This window comes from Labrus bergylta, chromosome 11 (assembly GCF_963930695.1).
Source record: "Labrus bergylta chromosome 11, fLabBer1.1, whole genome shotgun sequence".
NCBI classification, from domain to species: domain Eukaryota; kingdom Metazoa; phylum Chordata; class Actinopteri; order Labriformes; family Labridae; genus Labrus; species Labrus bergylta.
The window spans coordinates 13,157,171-13,178,334 of record NC_089205.1 but is presented as its reverse complement, the minus strand read 5'-3'; the positions used below and the strand labels follow the sequence as shown (position 1 = coordinate 13,178,334).

At 40.6% G+C, this 21,164-nt stretch overlaps 1 protein-coding gene across 2 annotated transcripts in view; it reads right to left on the bottom strand.

Moving 5' to 3' along the window:
- Positions 1-7,268: 7,268 nt before the first annotated feature.
- The window catches only part of hip1 (huntingtin interacting protein 1), a 44,048-nt gene continuing 30,152 nt past the window's right edge, over positions 7,269-21,164 (bottom strand). For both annotated transcript variants that reach the window (XM_020641713.3, XM_029278860.2), the window contains exons 14-31: positions 20,935-21,118; positions 20,361-20,449; positions 19,596-19,712; positions 19,394-19,495; positions 16,973-17,167; positions 16,655-16,802; positions 16,421-16,507; positions 15,613-15,720; positions 14,540-14,676; positions 14,182-14,292; positions 13,906-13,964; positions 12,178-12,271; positions 11,495-11,595; positions 11,170-11,275; positions 10,946-11,069; positions 10,780-10,841; positions 9,978-10,095; positions 7,269-9,889 (exon numbers count right to left, since the gene is read on the bottom strand). In XM_020641713.3, the coding sequence (XP_020497369.1) occupies positions 9,879-9,889; positions 9,978-10,095; positions 10,780-10,841; positions 10,946-11,069; positions 11,170-11,275; positions 11,495-11,595; positions 12,178-12,271; positions 13,906-13,964; positions 14,182-14,292; positions 14,540-14,676; positions 15,613-15,720; positions 16,421-16,507; positions 16,655-16,802; positions 16,973-17,167; positions 19,394-19,495; positions 19,596-19,712; positions 20,361-20,449; positions 20,935-21,118 (1,953 nt within the window). In that variant the 3' untranslated portion in view covers positions 7,269-9,878. The remainder of the gene's footprint in view (positions 9,890-9,977; positions 10,096-10,779; positions 10,842-10,945; positions 11,070-11,169; positions 11,276-11,494; positions 11,596-12,177; positions 12,272-13,905; positions 13,965-14,181; positions 14,293-14,539; positions 14,677-15,612; positions 15,721-16,420; positions 16,508-16,654; positions 16,803-16,972; positions 17,168-19,393; positions 19,496-19,595; positions 19,713-20,360; positions 20,450-20,934; positions 21,119-21,164) is intronic.

Sequence of the window (21,164 nt, the reverse complement as noted above, 5' to 3'; positions counted from 1 at the left end):
CAGCCTGCCAGGATACAACATACCCACAGACAAAACACAGACATACACATACACACATACTGCTCTTTACAAAGACAGGAGGGCAAACAAGGACTTGTATCCTCACATGGCATTTTCTCTTGTGCTTTCATGCCACCTTGGGCCTGCGGACACACTCACACACATAATGGTTTCAGCATCGGCAACAGCTTTAAATATACTTCTACTACTCTCTACTTTGTCATTTTTTCTCAGAGTTTTTTTTTCAGTATGTTTTTTCTTATGCAAGGGCATAGGGGCACCCATAGCAGATAAAAGCAAACAATATATGTTCATTATATTCACAAATACAGTCTGTACAGCCAGAAAACTAAATCTATTCTTAATGTGTTTATTGAGAAAATACATCAAAGTATGTAAGTAATTAAAATTGCCCAGTTTGCTTTCTAACAACACAAGTGTTTCTTTTGTTTGACCATATCAAATTAAATAATGAATCCAAGCCAAGGCAGCGGCATGCCAGCTTAGCCTAGCGTAAAAAAATATGTGTGACCGCCAGCTCCAAAGCTCACTGATAACAAATGACAACTAATAATTTGTTTAATAACCTAACAAAAAAGTTTAAAGATATTTCAGGGAGTTAGATGCCACAGTCTTTTTGGCCTGGCCTACACAGGTTGACAAGAGAACAGACAAATGTAAGTTGTAGACTTCAGTTTGTGTTCAGAATAAACAAAAGAGATTTCAAGTTTTTATTAGTTAGCTTCAAATGTCCCGACAGGCGATCTTTGTCTGTTGTATTTGGACATATACAAGGCTAGCAATTTGTCTATTTTCAGTCTTTATGCTAAAGTAAGCCAAGCTAAGAACAAGGTGTTGAAATTTAAACTCCTCACCGATATCCCACAAGTATTCTTTTGAACTGTTCTTGCCTTTATTGTTTGAGCAGCTCTTAGTCCTCACAAATACAGATGTTCTGCAGCACACTCACACAGAAGCCTCTGGAGTCTCTAATGGCTCACAGAGCTATCATCCATCACACACACACACACACACACACACACACACACACACACACACACACACACACACACACACACACACACACACACACACACACACACACACACACACACACACACACACACACACACACACACACACACACACACACACACACACACACACACACACACACACACACACACACACACACGGCAGCCAAATGCCATGTAATGATGCTGCTGTTTCTGATTAATTACTTTAATTTACTTTTCCAGCTGCATCACAGACACAACACAAACACTTCATCTCTCTCTCTAATGTCAAAAAAACAACAACCCGCTGATTCACAAAATGCTGAATATAGTTTTTTTTGTGTTTTCAGTAAACACTACTGTCCCACCTCTAAAAGCTTATGATGTAGTGATGAAGTGGCACCAGATATTGATGATCGATTGGGAGTCACGGAGCGTCCCTGGTTGGTTGTCTGCCTCAGGATCTGAAAGCTGTCTTTGTGGCTCCTTCTTGTATTTGAGGCAAATCATTGGTCTGGGAGGGGGAGCAAAGTGCTTGTTTGTTTACTCGGGTAGATGTGCCCATGGTCCTAAGCAAAGAGGGCAAGGCCTTTTTCCTCATCCTGTGACCTCGTATCTGCATCAGGCACTCAAAAGCAGGCTGGGGCTGAGGCCGGCCTCGCTGGACAACAATGTGCAAGGCAAGCACAAAAAAATAAATCAAAGGGCTTTAGTGAGGGCGGCCCGAGTGATGATACTTTGACTGGCACTGCTTTTCAGATAAATGCTTCCATTAACACAAGGTGCTTTCAGATGCTCTTACAATACAAGTGTTAGTCCTTTCAGGTATCCATTACAGCCTGAATTCCTCTGTATTTCATCACAATTATTTTTACAACAGCCAGGCTCAGAATAGAAAATAGGTCACGTTGTCCTACTCCATCAGTTTTTTTTTTAAAGTCTTTATATCATCATTAACAAATTAAGAGCTCTCCTCCACCCAATAATGTCTATTGTCGATATCAGCCCTTGTATGACTTGTAGCCTATTACCAGCACTTTGGTACAGTGAGTGAAGAGGTACTCGGGTTTGTTTTGCTTTAGATAAAGCAGAAATAGGCTACATCACTGTGGAAACACTCTGTTACAAGTAAAGGCCCTGCTTTGAAAATATGAAAGTTGCATCAAAGGAAATCAAAGGAATGCAAAGTACTAAGAACAACATAGATGTCTTTATGCATAATGGGTTTAAATCATGGAATATAATTTATATATTCACATTTTAAATTCTTAATCTTGATATCAAAAATACTATGGTAATACAAATCTTAAGATTAAGATCTTGAGAATGGGAAACGCACAATATGAGCACGCTCTGTGCAATCTGGAGAAACGTCTCTAAATACGACCAAAAATCTCCTAAAAGAGCTTAAATGGGAATAATTAATTTTCTTTTAGTTTTTTATTCAGTCCATTTTATGTTGTTGTAGTTTTTGTGGTTATGGTGTTGTATATTTTTTGTCATGACTGAGGGGTCTGCTGACAAACTATGTATCATTAAACTAATACATTTAAAAATGTCACCGGTTAACCTCAGAACTACACCAGTCTCTGTTTAATCTAATTCAGAAGTTTTAAATCAATTTTGAATCACATCAGCATCAAAGTAATAGTTTATCTGATAACAGTTCAGCGACATGTTCATTTGTTTCAATCTACGGACACACAGTAAATAAATACTGATCTTTGTCAGTTACTGTTTGTTTCAGCATGTTCGATGTTGACACGTTCAATGAGCAGAGAGGACTTTAAAGTGGAAGATTGCTCTGAAGTTACATTTTTAATGCAGGAAACACACATTGTGCCCAACACGTGGGAAACTGTCTTTGATGGATGAAGAGATAAATTAAGAATAAACAAATGTATTAATAAACTTGAATTGTAAAACTGAAAGAGACATCTGGATAATGTTGGATTTCTGTGTAAGAAAAGGATCATAATTCACTCCCTGCTCAGCGTATTGTAGATACATTTCTTTCCACACTTGGAGTCAGGCTGTACCTGAACCTGCTGATTTATAGTATCATATATATAAGGCTGGCTGGTCCCTGCTGGATCCTGTGTGTATTTGAGAGCAGAGGGGAGACAAACACAGACACTCTGCTGCTGCCAGGAGACCTGCTGTAAGGCGCCTAGCTCAGGACTGCAGAGACTATAAATAGCTCCGCTCAGTGTTTCTCATAGGCACCACCCACCACATTACCCATGTGGCAGCACAGCAGCACAGAGCAAAACAACACAGCAGCACTGCAATCTGTGCAACATTTAGATTAGCTCATAGACATCGTGCTCACTGCTGAACGAAGACATGAAGTGATACGGAGACGCTGACAGAAGAATAGAAACACTGTTTTTAAGGGAGAGCTGTGAAGACCAGGAGCTTGTTTTCAAAGACATCTTCTGCTCTGGAGAGTTACAGCAATATGTATTCTCTTAGTTTCATCCCATTTGAGTTAAAAGCTGTCCAACAATGATCATTAATCTGAAGTGTAAAACTCTTTAAGCTGTCATATGGGAAGCACATTAATAGACGCGTTTCCTGTAAAACATTTTTTGGACATAAACAATGAATATTCTGTTATTTGTCAATTCGGCTTAACTCATTTGTATTGATTATAATAATTGCTCAGTTTTCATGGGTAAATGTCATCGTATATGCCAAAGCAATTTTTAAATGTTGTGCTGGAGTGCAAAGTACGTTGCACCAAAACCAATCCTAACAAACCAAAACACACAAAATTCAACTTCTGTTTATCAGACAAAATACTGACAACGCTGATGTAAAAACGTTGCTATTTATAAAACAAAAACAAAACTAGGAATATAAAAAAGCAACGCCATCAAACATGTTATACTTCTGGATGGCTGGCAGTGAAACTAACTTGACAACTAGATTACAGATTTGTCTTTCGAAACAAACATTTATTTAAACAGATGAACTGACTCTCCTCACAGACTTCTCAAAATGACACACCAACCAGTCTGCCGAGCTCACAGACATGAAATACTATGTTACCTCTCCTCTTAGGCCAATCAGAGAGGAGCTCTAATCGGAGCCAGATTGACTCCAGGTGTAATCAATCTCACCTCCCCTGGAGTGAATGAGACTCAAGCAGCATAATTAAACAAAGGACAAAAATACCAAACTTCCCTTCTTAAGTCCAAACATATCAAAGATATATAAAACGTAAACATTCAGTTTTCTGTAACTTTAATTAGTTCAAAGTATCATCACTCGGGCCGCCCTCACTAAAGCCCTTTGATTTATTTTTTTGTGCTTGCCTTGCACATTGTTGTCCAGCGAGGCCGGCCTCAGCCCCAGCCTGCTTTTGAGTGCCTGATGCAGATACGAGGTCACAGGATGAGGAAAAAGGCCTTGCCCCCTTTGCTTAGGACCATGGGCACATCTACCCGAGTAAACAAACAAGCACTTTGCTCCCCCTCCCAGACCAATGATTTGCCTCAAATACAAGAAGGAGCCACAAAGACAGCTTTCAGATCCTGAGGCAGACAACCAACCAGGGACGCTCCGTGACTGCCAATCGATCATCAATATCTGGTGCCACTTAGGTTTACAGTAGAAGCTTTTAGAGGTGGGACAATGGTGTTTACTGAAAACACACAAAACACTATATTCAGCATTTTGTGAATCAGAGGGTTGTTGTTTTTTTGCTTCACAAGTCAACAGACATTAGAGAGAGAGAGATGAAGTGTTTGTGTTGTGTCTGTGATGCAGCTGGAACAGTAAATTAAAGTAATTCATCAGAAACAGCAGCATCATTACATGGCATTTGGCTGCCATTTGTTTTGTGTTTATTTTCCAACAGCAATACTAGGAAGTTGCGCCAGTGGTTTTTCTTTGTGTGTGTGTGTGTGTGTGTGTGTGTGTTTCATTAATGGTCCACATGCTTTTTGTCAAACTGCAGCAGTAATCAACTTTCCTTAAGCAGCTAATAAAATCAGGCTAGAAATAAGGTATTGGAAAAATATGATATATAAATATAAAAGAGTGAGTTTTAATTAAATTCTGAAGTTAGAATAGCCTACATATAGGACAAGTGATGCTCATTCCCAACTCTCTATTCCTAGTTTGAATATGTTGTTGTTGAGGAACATGAAATAAAAGATTCAATGCTACAGATTTGTACTCAGTTTAAGATTAACAAAATAACAAGTAAACAGATTTCTGTCAATAAAATTAAAAAAAGAAAGTAACAACAAAAGAGTCCACAAGTATCCCCTCATCTCTCCCCCGCCCTGGGACATGACTTCATGTCACTTCAAAGTCGGCCATCAGTGTTGTTTAGTTGTCAGTTATTGAGTTTCAGCGTATTCAACGTACTTCTCATTTTGAGTTTCCTCTTGGGTAGTTTTGCACGGCCCTTGTTCCAACATGAATTAAAACAGCGGTGAGAGTTTCTAGAAGGGAAGCTGGGAGCATCTTTCCGTCTGTGTTGATTTTGTCAATCCCTGTGGACAAAGCTGTACCTCGTATCTCTCTGCTGATCTTATCCTGTGTATGCATACGAAGCTTTTTAAATAACTCGTCCTGCTTTCTCTTAACTGTGTCTCACTCACTGGAATTCTTTCACGTGGAAATTGACTGCATGTTGTAAACCCCTTCGTCAAACACCATTTTAATGTATAAAAAGGAGCCTTATATTCTGGAGATAGCGTTATAAGAAAGTCATGTTCTCAAGATAACGGCCTTAAACTAAATAAATGCATGTATGGCCATTCAAGGCCTCTGTAGTGCTGGGCCTTCAAGTAACAGAAGAACTAGTTTTATTTCCACGTAATAAAACAAGACTTCCATTTGATGCCAGATAATTTGTCTTGAAGTATTTTCCTCAAAGCTGACCGTGGTCTGCGGACGTTCATAAGCAGTAACTGAATTGACTCGGGAAAAGCCTCTGGATTAGGAAAGTTACATTAAATGTAAGCTCAAATGTCACATGTCACTACAGTCCCAACAATCACATGCCGAGCTCTCCAAAGCAAAAGTTCCTCAGCCTGTCAATGTTTCTAAATGCTGTTATCTGATTGGATTTATAAACCACAGATGGATTTTTGCAGCTTTGGACCAGGTCCTGCATGTTTGTGGTTCTGTCTGGTGGTTAACGAGGCACACCTGGTCTCTGTGTACCTGGCAGCAGGTGTGCCTCGTTAACTGTCATGGAGGGATACATTCCTGCTGAACACCTGTCCAGCCTTCAAACTGTTTATAGTAAAACAGCCGTAGTTTATCAACCAATATCAACAGAGGCTGATAAAAATGTGCTGCCTTCAGGTGTCGCTTTTATTTATTGTTACTACATCATCAGAAGATGAGTGATTTCTTTAATCTCAGTTCAGTTGTTTCAGATTAAACCAGTTCATTCAAGTCCTGCAGTGATTCAGGTGGGCAGCTGTGGCCCAGTTTGTAGAGTCGGTCCTCCCTCAATTGGAAGGTCAGGGGTTTGATCCCCAGCTCCTGCAGCGACATGTCCGAAGTATCGCTGGGCGAGACACTTAACGCGGAAATGCTTCATCTGCAGTGTATAAATGTGTATGAATGGGTTGAGTTACTTATGAGGGTCACGTCACATAGCCACATCTGCTGTCAGTGTGTGCATGGGTAGGTGTCTGAAGTCCATTTATTATTCGATCATATATGTGCACAGCCTACTTTGTGTTGTAATTTACTCAGTCTTTTAGTTGAGATTTTTTTTGTGCTAAATTGAATGCCAACAAAACACTCAAAATTGCATGACTCATTGGAAGTTTTACTGGAAATCTACAGAGAGAAAAGAAATCAATTATGTGCATTAAGAGTTCTGCTCTAATGTGGATGTCGATTACAGCCTCTGTAAAAGTTTTTGACTGAGCACAAACAAGCACCTAGTATTCTTCTCCTTTTAAAAAGTTTAAATGCAACGTGCGCTCATTTTCTGGGAACTCCTTTTAAGCGTTTTTTTTTTTCCTGTGAGCATTTCATCAGCACGTTAAGAGGCTTAATAGAACAGAGGCTAAAGCAATTTATCAATCGATGACTGTTATGTAAATTCACCTTTTCAAAGATTATACTATGTGGAGGGAAATTAACAATACATGACTGTGTTCCCTACGAGATTGAGGATCTATAAATAACCTTTTTCCCCTCTCTCTAATTACGTTTCATGATTGATCTGCTTTGTTCGGCGTCGTAGAACAGAAAAACACCGCCAAGTCTGAGTCTGTTTTAACAAGTTGAAATATTTATTTCAAAAACTGAAAAAATAAAAACAAACCCACCAACATAGTTTTAGTATATCATACAAAGACATATTTCAATGTTGCTATGTGAGTATTTGTTTCTCTTTGACTACAGTGTGAGGCAGTTTGAAGGCTGGCTGAGCTGGTACGAATACAGACACAGACCCCAGAGAGAGAGAGAGAGAGAGAGAGAGAAAAGACACAAAGAGGAGAGATTAACAAAGACTATTCAGGCAAAAAAAATACATCCAGACATCACTCAAGGTGCTTTCAATTCATCTGCAAAGACACTTGAAATACTGTTAAGAAGCTTGATCCGTACTTTTATGTATTACCCCAAGTTTTCTTTACCTCAACTTCAGTTTTGCCCAACCTCAAGAAATGATAGAATCGTCTAAAATCATTACCAAACACAAAGACCTGCACACAGCAGAACTGCAAATAATACCTGCTGTTTGTTTGAGCCTGTTTGGAGTAGCACATGGGCAAAGTTCTGATTGATCAAACACATTTCTCATTTCTCTTCGACACACTCACCTGCTGCTCAAGGAACTGTACGCAAACACTATTAGACCAGCGTCTGTTAAATAAACCAGTGTCACTACTTTTTACGATACACACAGGCACAGCTGAGGCGGAGCATCTAAACAGAGTGCGCTAAGCCACAGAGAGAGACGGAAAAATCCTCATCACTGAGTCGAGTGTTAAACAGCAGACACAAGAAATAAGGTGACAGGGTTGAAAACAGAGGCCTACGTCGTCCAAAGGCATGATCAGCCTTCTCAGAGTCCACTGGCTGCAGGCTGAGAGTCCTTTCATCAGTCTCGCTAAGAACATTGGTTTAACACCAACCTCTTATAGAAGCAAAGGTTCTTATATTAGTTGTAGCTTTAATGTGCACCATTTTCATCCCTAATTCAATTGAACTGAGTTGTGTATTTAAAGAGATGAGAAGTGATGCTTTTAGATGAAACCAGAGATGACTTCCAACAATAAAAGGCCTTTAGTTTATTTACACAGCTACTTGGTCTTGAGGAAGCATTTGAAAAAACTGCAGTCTGTGTACTGCATACTTCAAGAGTTCACTGTGGTCCAATGAAGGATTGAGCAAACAAACATCGGTCCTGCAGGGTTATTTGAAGAGGCAGGATCATGCGGAACACTCGATAAATCTTACACTTTTTAAAGATAAAAGGTTTGTGCAGCCCCAAACTTCCCAAAAGTAACATTCAGGTTTGACTCAAAAACGTTTAAGGACTTCCTTTCGGAGCAAAGTGGTGTTGCATTTTCATCACGTGACTGAATGCCAGCTCCAAATCCGAAGCTGCGGCCGCTTGTGTGTCAGATTTGTTGTAGTGCTGCTGGACCACTGACATTAAAAGAAATCAAAATAAAATTACAGATGACGATGTAAAAGCTTATTTTACAACTTTTGCTATTCTTACCAGACTTGAGCTGTTGATGCTAAAAGGACAAATACCCAACCACCAAAGTGTTGTTCCTTTTTTCTATATAAAAACACTCTCAACCAATTCAAAAGAAAATGGACCAAAAATGACCCCCTGTCATCATGTCTGGGCACTCTCATCAGAATCCTCCCATGATGCACCGCTACCTCTGTCGATGTAGCATGAGGTAGATGCTCGTCTTACAGCTCACGAGGAGAAGAATTTTTTAAAAAACGGTGCCACTTTCCTGTTCTGAAACTGCCCTTTTAAAGAGTTTCCATGTGAGTGTCTGTTAAAAATTAGCACAATAAAAATACCACAAAAGAAAATAAAAATAAAAACTGGGGTTCAGCTTGAGTTAACAGTCACAGTCGGTACAAACGGTGAAGAGGTGAAAGGCAGAAAGTCCAGTGAACCAGCCGGTGAAGCGAGTGTGGACTTAACACGGTGAAAACTCACAGTGAAGAAAGAAGAGGAAGAAGCTATGAAACTGCACTGACACATGAAGAGCAGCTTTGTAAGCTCACAACTTGTTACAAAACACTGCATGCATGCCATCTATGTAACACAGAGACATGGTTTTTTGAGGCCGGGGTAGGGCAGCAACAGTCTCCGAGCCCTCCTCTCTGTATTCCTGCTGAGAGCTAGACCCTTGTGCAGTGCATCCTGGGATATCTTGAGTAGAACTTGTGCTTGCAGCGTTTCTGCTGCGACTCCTGGATGGAGCAGAGTTATCCAAAACGGGGAAGGAAATGGCAATAAATACTTGATAGAATAGATCCATTTTGATTTGATTTTTTTCTTTACACCAACACAGTCCTCTGGGGGGGTGGCAGGTGGGGGGGGGGTTGAAGCTGTGAAGTCTGGGTGTTTTTTTTGTTTTTTCTTAAATCATTACATCCATTTGTTCTTCCCTTTCGATGCCCCTCCTCTGTCGCTGAGCCCTTGGTGCCATCCTCAATGGAAGCATTGGGACACGGGTGGAGAAGCAGGTAATAGAAAAGAAGCACCTTTGAATTTGGCTTAGATGAACAGAAAACAGAGAAGAAGGAGGAAAAAAAAGGGAGAAAAAGGACTGAAGAGTGTGTGTATAAATAGAAGGAGGCAGAGAGAAGAGGAGGGGGTGACAGGGGATGTAGGCCTCAACCTGTGCCTGTGGAGAAAAGAGGAGACAAACTTATTTCAGTCTGTGTTGCTATAAGGAGTATGTTTATTGTAATGAAGTTTTCCTCTGTCCTCACCCTCTTGTTCCTCCCCCCAGCCCTCTGCAACCCCGGCCAGCTCGTAATGTTTCTTCCTCAGCTCGCCAAGACGCTCTCGCTCCTTCTGCAGACGAGTCTCCAGCTCCAGGACCAGAACCTTAGACAACATACACACACTCCTCATTTCCCACTCGCAAAGCATGGAAAACCTAAAACTCTGAACAGGATCTTTATTTACACGAGTTATGCACAGGAAACTGTCTGATGGAAAGAGACTGGAGAAGAGCAAACTACCACACAAAGAAATTTTTTCACTTAAAGCTTTGCAGAGTGCCTAGAGTTTTAAACAGCTGCTACAGAGGGTTTTAAAACTGCTAATGCTAACATCGTTAGATTCAAGCTTCAGATAATAAACAAAGTCAGACTGAGCAGTGGTTAACTAAATTTGTTTTGGTCATAGTGTTTTCTCTAACTCCCCAGTTCTAATCAGCCTTCACATGAAGTTTTTAATTTGGACTTCTAAAAATAAACGTCAAGAAGAAGCACTCTGTGCGTTCAAACAAAGGGCAGTGTGTGCGCAGGTCCAGAGCTTTCCATGTTTTTCTTTCAGTGTCGTGAAAGAGCTCAACAACACACAGTGAAGAGTTTGTGCACATCTGAAATATGATCTCTCAAAGAATGAAAAACAACAAACCTTCAGAAGTTCAACCTGCATTCTATGAATCCTGACACAGCATGAAATAACTCACTGCTTAATTAAGTTATTGTCCGATAAGGAGGGGGGGGGGGGGGGGGGGGGGGGAACTGTCTTCGATCATTTTATCTATGTTCTGCTGCTTACCTGTGCATCCATCTCCTGTCGTTTGATCTGGGTCAGTGTCATACTGGAAAAGTCCATCGTATCTGCACAGGAACAACAAATGATGTCAAAACACCTCCTGTGTTTCCACTGATACTGTGAACCTGCCGTCAGGTATTAAACAAAACAATCAGACTCTGCAGTTCACCTTTCTCTTCAATCTGAGACTTCCCAGACTTTGTGGAGGCTACGACAGCTGCAGTGGCCTGTGTTACACCGCGGGACGCCTGCTGCAGGCGCTGCAGGTTGCCACTGTCTTTGTCTGCTTTTACCTGGAGAAGAAGAGGAAGAAGAAAAGCAGATCCTATTAAAATAATTGAAAGTGTATGAATGTAAAAACCCTGCATATTAAACTATGTAATGTATGCTCACCTTAGATGCAGCCACTAGCTGTGCTGTGCTGGCAGCTATTTCATGTGAACACACCATCAACTCCTCAAACTTCCCTTTGCCCTGCACCACCAGATCAGCGGCGTCTCTGAAATGACACAGTGCAGAATAAAGCTAAGGGGAAGCACCTGATTTATGAGTGGACTTTATGCCTTAAACCTGAATTACAGTCTTGTTGTTATATACTCTTTTACGTCTATAAATCTCAGAGCGATCAAAATTGCTTGCAGCACATTTTCCCACTGCTATCTTTGTGAACATAAGCACTGTGTCTGAAAGAGCGACTCAGGGGAGGACTGATACTTACACCATGACCGTAGCGCCCCATCCCACTGCTTTGGAGGCAGAGATCAGGCCCTCAGTCCAGCGGGAGTTCTTGGCATAAAACTCCTTCATGGAGGCTGCCCCCTGGTGGAGAAAAGAAGGAAATGTTCAAACGTTTGATTCTCAACACACTTTTAGAAGTCTGTTATGACAACAGGTAGTGTAAAAACCATGAATCTGTGTGGTCAAATCATTTAAAATGTCTTCTACAGCTTCTAAGAGTATATTTCATTCTGTCTGACCGGCAGACTAAATCCCAAACTATAAAGTTTACTCTGATTTAAGACAAAGATAACCAGCCAGTTCTCTAATGAGAGAAGGTGGAACCGTCCACTAACAGCCTCGACACGGTATCATCTGGAGCTTCACAATTAAGTAAAATCTAATACTAACTCGTTTTTTGGAATATATCAGAGACTGTATCGTACTGTGATTAGTGCTTGTTTCATGCTCGGTTTTGGTGGGATTTTTTAATAAGCTGCACTTTCATTCTTTGATTTAGAAAATAAATAAATATTTTTAGCTGATAATTTATAAAATATCTAGACAACAACAGGTCTAAAATAAAAAATAAATACAAGTAGTGTGAGCAGAATACTTTAATGGACAGTGTGTACAGGTTAAACATAGCATAACAAAAAGGAGATAAACTGCATCATAACTCACCCTGCCGCTTTCCACAATGTCCCTTTGCAGATTTTTGGAAGACACAACGAGCACTTTGATCGCTTGCATCAGCTCTGTGCAGGAGGCCAGAATCCTGCAGGGGGCGACAGAGCAAAGGACACAAACACTTGACACGCTGTACATTTTAACAACTGCTGCTAGCAGCCACCTCTCCAAGCTTAGAGGAGAAACAACAGTGGGATCAGTATCGAGGCTGAGTCAACTTTTACTAGTGTGTAAGGTATTTTTCAGCCTGACAAAGGTCAGAACAGAAAAAAACATCTAGACTGGTTGGAAATAAGACTTGTTTTTACATGATTGATAAACTGTTGCAGTGCCTGTTTGTTTTAATGTATCATCTTTCACAGAAGTGGCGCAGCTACTTGGAAGACAGATTTTTTTGATATCAGCATTGATAAATTAATCAGTGGGAGAGATGAGAGTTAGAGGTGTTTCATTAGCTTGATTTGTGCACATGGAGAAGTATTATCCAGATGAATAAAACATATTTATTCACTGATTGAAGTTTGAAAATAAAATAAAATACAAACTGGAAGATGTCATGCACCCTTAAATGAATAGGAGACAAAAGCAGCTGCATCAAATAATAAACCTACAGCTAATGTTCCTGTAGTCTCGGATGGTTTAGTAAAGATTTCTGTGCAGCCAACAAATCGCTGATGATTACAGTTTGAGAAGAAACACAAGCTTTAAAAAACTAATGAAATCTGCAGATGTATAACTTTCTGAATCTTTAACCATTCAATACAAATAAACATCTTGAATGTAAAGTCTATAACTATAACTTTTAATATCAAAGCGACAGCACACTGGAGGATCTGAATACAGCTTTTCATTGATGCAGACAGACAAACTATGTGCAGCTCTGGCCTCAGACTTCTCACTTTGAGGCAGGCAGTGTGCCTGAACTGATAAATATTCTTTGCACATCGGCCCTCAGTGTGTGACCGTCTGCTATTGCCCTGAAATGTCATGTGAAACAATAACATAGCTGGAGGCTCGGCCTGCTGTATTTTTCCAGCACAGACGAATCAGTTCCTTAATCTTTTAATATTTCTTAGCTGCTTTCACTTCTCTCTGATCTTTAATCTCTCTGTTTTTTTTATGAACATTCTTTTTATTGATTTTCAAAGACAAAGCAATATCAGCTCAGTGCACTATAACAAAGTAAGTATAAGTAATAAGTATTTGCATTAGTTGGTCCAGGAGTCACATTCAGCATCTACCAGTATACTATAAATTTGATCAACAGAGATGTTGTACATTAACAAGATCATCCTTAAGCCCATTCAGTGATCATTAGGACCATTTTCTTCCCATTTTCTTTCAAAGACATGAGTCTTTCCTCTGATACAGTATCTCAACTGTATCAGAGGAGGGGGGGGGGGGTACAACTTCCTCCAGTGAAAGGTAGACAAATCATAATAAAGCGACAGGAAGAAGTTTGTTGGTGGGTCGAATGTATTTCTATTTTGGGAGATGAGATATTAATTTAACCTTAGCAGGGGAGATTATTTTCGGTTGATCTAGTTTTAATCTTCTCCTCCTTGATTTCATTTTGATGAAAGATTTTTTTAAGTTTTCCAGTTAAATGAGTGTTTGAAGGACTTGTCCACCATATACAGAATAAGGGATGCCGTGGAAAAAGTGATCCCAGCCAGTTCCTCTGCAGCTCCCAAACCCATCCTCCCCTTATCGGAGTTTTACCTCTCATTGACCTCCATCTTGACTCCTGTATCAACTGCTCGAGACTTGTTGAGCATTTCCTGTCGGGATCCACAGAGGCACAAAGGAGACATAAAAAAAAGTTGCTTTGAAGTTAAGACAGCTGTAAAGTGAAACAGGGGGCAAAGTCTTCACAGCATTGGCTCTTACATACACAAATACAGAGCAAGTACTTTGAATCATGGACTTCTATTTGGTGGCAGCAGCTAGACACAAACAAATACACAAACAGACACACACACACACACACACACACACCTCTATCCTGGAAGCCGCCGATTCCACAGCAGCGGAAGTGGCAGCCATTTCCTGCTCCACGAGATCTCCCAGCTCCCCCTGCTGTAGCTCCAAACCTCGGGGACGCAGTTTCTGGACAAAGACACAAAAAGAGACACGTCAGTAAGACAGCAAACATTATTCACATGCACACATTAAACAATCTAACTTAACATGGTTCATCCCATAACAACCCATGTGCTGTTAGTTTCTACTTTTATATGTGCATAATAAGAGGGAGAACAGTGTGTATATGAGGCACAGAATAAATGATAATACATTTGATTTGTGACACACTTTTATTTGAAGTGAACATCAAAGTGCTACATAAGTAAGAAACCTCTGCAGTGGTCAGGATGGCCTCCAGCGCTGCCTTCAGCTTGCAGTCGTCTGCTGCCGCTATGCTGTCCTGCTGCTTCATGTGGCTGAGCAGATCCAGAGCTTCAGCCCCGCATGCCTTCACGCTCTCTGACAGGGCTGATGACGACAAGGAGGAATGCACGTGTTATCTCCAAAATAACCGCCATTTCAATTCACAAACAGGCACTTCAAGAAAACCATCTCAATCTGATATGTAAAAGCATTTGTAAGAGTTACAGGTATAATATCTAATGCTTTGATAACACTTTATTTTCTAATTAAATTCAACATGTCGCCATCTGTAAACACTAATATTGTGTGCTAGTTGCCGCAGCTGCAGTTATAATTACAGTGACATCCCCTGAGGAAGGGCGTCAACACCCACTAACAGCCTCTCTGATGGGAGGAGGGAAACCAAAGCTACCTCCACAGGACGGTATTCTTAGATGCAGGACTGCAAGCTGATTTGCCTCTAACTGTACACATGCTATCAGATGTTGCATTCAAATATTCTTGTGAATAAATGCACCTTCATTGATCTCCAGAGCTGCAGCTACATGAGGCTTCAATCTGACCCAGTTGAAGCTCTAACATGTGTGAATTTTGTTTCAGTAATGACTAAAGTACATCTTTATATTTGGGCATATTCAGACTTGCACAGACTCCTAAAGTCTCCCAGGAGACAAATCCTGTGGATAATACATGAAGTCAGAAAATCTAATTCTTCGGCACATGATCTGAAAAACATTGGTCTTTAACATGACATTTGTTTTATCTTAATGTGAATACTAGAGTCAGATGTCCAGATAAAGAGACTGCTAGATAGAACGTTGACAGCAATGTATAACCCAGCAAAATATAGACACAATCATTTGAACGTCCCCGGCACACCTTCTTGTACAAGTTACATTAAAGGAGGTATGACCTGCTAACAGACATGTCAGTACATGTACATGTTTTGGCCAACTCACTGGCTCACAGATTAATATGAGGAGAAGAGTGGAGAGTTCACTCACTCTTCATCTCTCTCTCTTTCACACACACAATACTCACCATCAGCTTGCTCCACAGGCACCATGTGGGAGGTGGCACTACCCTGAACGATGGTGTCGCCCACCAGGTGGCCACACTGGGTCACCACTCGCACCAGCTCAGAAACAGCTAGAAGAACAAATGATTCCAAATCTTCAGTAAGTGTACCGTAATCCAGCACTTAACTCATGTCTCAGTCAATACAAACACAGAGTGTGTTCAGAGCATTGACCATCTTGACATCACTAATAATGCAGCTGTTTTTAAGAAACATCTGCATTAATATTAATGTGGACCCAGGTTTTTAACTGGGATTCGTGTAATGTGAATATTTGAGAAAGGATAAAAGCTTGTTAGCTTGTAACCAGCTAGTAATACCAAGCCATGCAGAGTATATCACCTTAAAAGCTACGTCAGGTCAGACTGAATCTGTAAGTCTGGAATTATCATTAAATAATTGTTTAAAAAAAAACAAATAGATGCATGTCGAGTTGGTTTTAGCTCAATGTGAAAAAATGGTTATGCTAAAGAAACGTCTGGATAAGATATATTTTGAAAGATCTGTTTTAACTTTGAAATGAGGAGCTGCATGTATTCAAACTGAAACTTCAGCATGTATCAAGTTGGAATAAATGAATGAAGTGGAAACACGCTATTATTACTTTGAGGTTAAAAATGATTTGTATATTATTTATGATCACTCATTCATTAAAATATTGAGATGAAACGCAATAACACTTGAAAATGTTTTGAATTCTGCTTACTGCATTACTTAGTTTCATAATTATACACAGTATGATCCTCGCAGAGCTAAACTGAGGACCCTCACCTGTGTTGTCAGCTACAAAGGAATCTCTGGCAGAGTGCAGCCGCTCCATACAATCTATGGAGGCCTGACATCTGGATGCAAGGTAGTCTGTGGAGATGAAAAAAAGAAGTCTTTAAGACTGGAGATAAGCATGCAAACTTTACTGCTCACATTGTGCTAATCAGCATCCCACTACTGAATAATGATAATGTCAGCTCAGCGCTGTGATAAAATGTAAAAGCATTAGCTTCTGACCTGCAGAGCTGGTGCAGCTGATGTGTGCCGGGTCGTCTATCTGAACCAGAGAGTCCTGGATGAGCTTCTCCGCCTCCTCCACGGCTCCCTGCAGACTGGACCAGCGAGCTGCAACCAGCTGGCTCTCCAACGCCTGCTCCCTGCTCTCCTGAGGAGGCACACACACACACACACACACACACACACATCAAACACCAACCTTTTTGAGAAATGGCCAGAGGGTAACAATGTCGGCTTGCAACAGATAAAACATCTGCTTGATTTGTCAAACCTAATAAAGAAAGCTAATTAAAGAAATGATAATTGACTGATCTTCACCTTTTCATTGAGCTGATTCTGCAGCGCTTCTGCCGTCTTCACTCCATTCTCCCTCTCCGATGCCAGAGAGCTTTGCACTTGCTGTAGCTCCTCCCCTTGGACAGCCAGCTCTGCCTCCACCTTTGACAAGGACTGCACAAGCTCTGCCTTCTCCAACTCCAGGGTGGCCAGCTGGGTGCTGAGGACATCACTCGACTGCAGGGAGGAAATCCAACATGAAGGGAAAATTATTTCATCACACAACAATGAAAAGGAAAAGTATGGTCACTAATAGAGCCCGACCGCAAATATTTATCTGAGATATGTGCCAATTTATTATTTAATTTATTCACCAATCAAATAGCATTTCATTTGAGTTTCAATTTATTAAACAAGCAGTTCTCTTTCACCAGCAGAGGGCGCTATACAGATGACAACAAGCATTACCACCGTCCAAAGTGTGAAGCGGTGATGCACGTACATGTACAGTTACTTTACAGTTGAGTGACCATCTTGTCTTCATTATATATCTATATATCTTTTCCACAAGTGTTTGATAACTGCATTTGAGGGATCAATGCAAACAAATGAATCTATCAATATCTATCAATCTCTTCAGCTGAAAAATGGGTCCAGTATATCCGTTTCGGATATTTTATCCTCACCAATATCAAAATCGGTATCGGCCCCAAAAATCTCATATCAGTCGGGCCCTAGTAGTTAAATGTCAGGATGTGGCATGAAATGACCCGCTCTGACCTCAGAATAATAATTTTTAAATACTATAGATGGTGATTATAGCAATGTTGCATCCATATGAGTTTGAAAAGGGGCATATAATCTCCAGAGAGGTGAACTTTCAAAGCTACTAAATACTGTTGTGGCAGCCATTCGACGATTCTGATTCCTGAGTGAACAGTTACATCATTGCTCAAAAACAGTGAAATAAATAAATATTATCATTACTAACATGTATATATTGTATTATTATACTGTATTATTATTATTATTATTATTGTTTAGCATCAATATATATATACTGTATATTCTTATTATATATACTTTATTATATTATTATATTAGTCTATATTATATATTATATTACATTTCATTATATTACACTATATTGTTTATATTGCACTATATTAAATTATATTATACTACATTATATTATATAACTGCACTCTGCATTACTGTGGTACAACACTGCCTCTCTTCTCTGCTGTTTACATTACTTGCTACTATTTATCATACCAAGTCACTTTAAACATCACTTGTCACTTTATCTTGCCATTCCCTGCACATACTGTCTCAATTACCTGCAGTTAACTTCAATATTCATTCTGTACTTCTATATACCCCCTATTTTTATTTATCTAATCTTATCTATTCTGTTTAATGTGTATTTTGTATGACCTTACTTGCCTGTGCTGCTGCAACGCCCGAATTTCCCCTCTGGGGATCATTAAAGTACTATCCTATCCTATCCTAAAACTCATCGCCTGAGTAAAACAATGTGCATGTATGTAAGTGTCATGCAGGTAAGAAAAGAGACTTACAGTCTGAGCACCAGCAGATCCGAAAGCAGACGAGAAGCATTGAAAGACGAAGAAGAAACAGAAATGTTAAGAACGAGGATTCAAACTGTGTGTGGCAGGCGCTGCTGTAGTGAGATCTGGACACTTGAGGCATGTGACAGAAGGGATTAAATGTGTGTAAAAAAGAATAGAGATGGAGGAGGATGAGGAGGGGGGAAGAAAGTGACAGAGGTAGGATGTTGAGGAGTGGGGGGCAGTAAGAAAGACGGTTGAGAAGTAATGAGATGAGGCGGGAGACACGAGCAATCGGGGTTGAGGGTTGGGTTATCACTCCTTTTGTTTCAGACTAACATGAGTGCAATGAAGCAAAGAACCAGGCGGCTGGATTTACACCAGCAGATTTTATAGCTTCTTCTTTTCTTTTTTTTTAAACAAATGCAGTAAGTCACTTGTTACAAACACAACGATCGCATGCAGAGAGAGGAGGAAGAGGAAGAGCTGAGGGCTCCAGTTTAAACAATTTCCCCCTAAACTGAACACAAATTCACTGACGTGAAAGAAATGTATTAGCATATCAATTATGTTGATGGTTTGGTGTGTTTGAAAGTCTGCTGTGGGAAGAAGAGATGGTGACTCAGAGGTAAGATGACATGAACATGGAAGGAGTGACAGTCATTGCAAATATACCCCACACAAAGTTTAGATTTTAGGATCCAGCACCTGTTGTTGGCACTGAGATGAAGTATTTACAGCTAAATGCTACAGCAGCCCATTTTTCTAAATCAAGACTTAACTCTTTAAGATTAGTCAGGGTGACAATTTCTTATCGAGTTATCACCAGCTAGTACTCAAAATGATGCGGTCTAGTTAGCAGATTGTCTTTGTAAGCTGAGAGGAGAGGAACCTGCTGGGATGAGACCACGGTGGTCTTCAAGGAGTCCAGCTCCACCCTGCTGGACACCAGCTCCCTCTGGAGCTCCTGAAGCTGATCCAGCTGCTCCCTCTCCTGCAAGAAAAGTCAAAAATCACACTTTAGACATCAGCTCCCGGATCAAACCCCAGTAACACGACCTGCTGTGCATGTTCTGCAGAGATAACACGCTCACCCGTCTGTCTGCAGTCTCCTGAGCAGCCTTCACCTTGTCCTGCATCTCTTTCCTCACTGCCTCCACTTCATCCTGAGCCGCCCGCGCCACCGTCATCTGTCGTGTCACCTCTGCGTTCTACACACACGGACACGTAAAAAAAACAAAAAAAACACAGAGGGTCATTGTTCAAAGACGAAGAAACGCACAAAAGCAAAAGGCAGAAACTGAAAGGTTAGGTTAGAAAATCTGAAAATCTGAGGACAGCATGAGGACATTTTTGTATCAGTGGCGATTCTAGAGTCTGTTGGGGCACGAGGATCAACTTTAAAGGGGCGCTCCAGCCGTTAATCGCCTTTATGTTATAAATAATAGTTACCATTACAAGTATTTGGAGCGGAGTGGACACTTGGAAACTAAGTAATGATGCAATGTCTTGCTTTCTTTCTACTTAATATTTTTTTCCATTTCCTCTTCCTTCTTCTTCTGTGACTTTGACAAGCGCAATGAGAAGGATTGCTGTCAGATGGGACCCTTCATGGGAGGTTTCCAACTGTCACTGCGACATTTTGCACATTTTTAGCCACTGCTGTGTTTTAAAGTATGTCAGCCCTTATAGCGCCCCTTACTGGCCTAAGGGGCCCCAAGCAATTCCCTGTCTTGCCTGTTGACAAGCAACGCCTCTGGTTTTAATTTATATTTGAAGGTTCAGGTCCTTCAAGGAGAGGACAAGGACACAGAGAAGGACACTTTTTTGGGCATTAAAAAATAATGTGTCTTTCTCACCTTCCTCAACAGGTCTGCATGACTCCGAACCAGCTCTGTGTATTTCTCCTTCAGTTTGGTGTAGCGCTGCTCGTTGGCCTGAGCCTTTTCTGGAAAGAACAATAGGTAAACAAAACAACAGGTCAGTTTTCATGCAACAATCAAGATCAATAAATTACCTTTTTTATTCTTTACATTTTCATTTAACTCTTTCATTTTTTTTATGACAGCAACAGTATCTAATGTCTTTGCCACAGTATTCATATATTTAAAGAACTTAGTGAAGTCATGAAGCAAACTCAAAGTAAGGAAATGAAGAGGCAGAATGACAGAAGAAGAGATGTTCTCTCTGTGCTGGGTGTGCGTGTGTCTGAAGATGAATAGTGTTCTCTGTTCTGTCGCTGAACACAGCATCTTTTATGTTACACACCGTTTTCAAATGAAAATTGTCAGACTAGATCAAAATAAATAGAACAAAAAATGTTTTATATATAAAAAATATTTGAATGATTAAAGACATGAGTATCTTTTTGGATCATATCATACATCAAATGAAAGACACAAAGTAGCAGAAGCGTCTTTATCCTGGTCTTACTCTCTATCTCTGTCAGGCTCCGCTGCTCCTTCTCCGTGTCCTCTCTGACCCTCCGCAGGTCGTCGAGCTCCGCCTTCAAGAACTCGCTCTCTCCTGCAGCCTGCAGCCTCAGGTGGCTCTGCTCTGCTAGCTCCGCCTCCAGCTCGTTGACACGCCCCCGCAGCGCCTGGCACAAACGACCACTCTAGAACGAGAAATGCATTTGAGAGCGACGCCTGTCAGCTGATTCA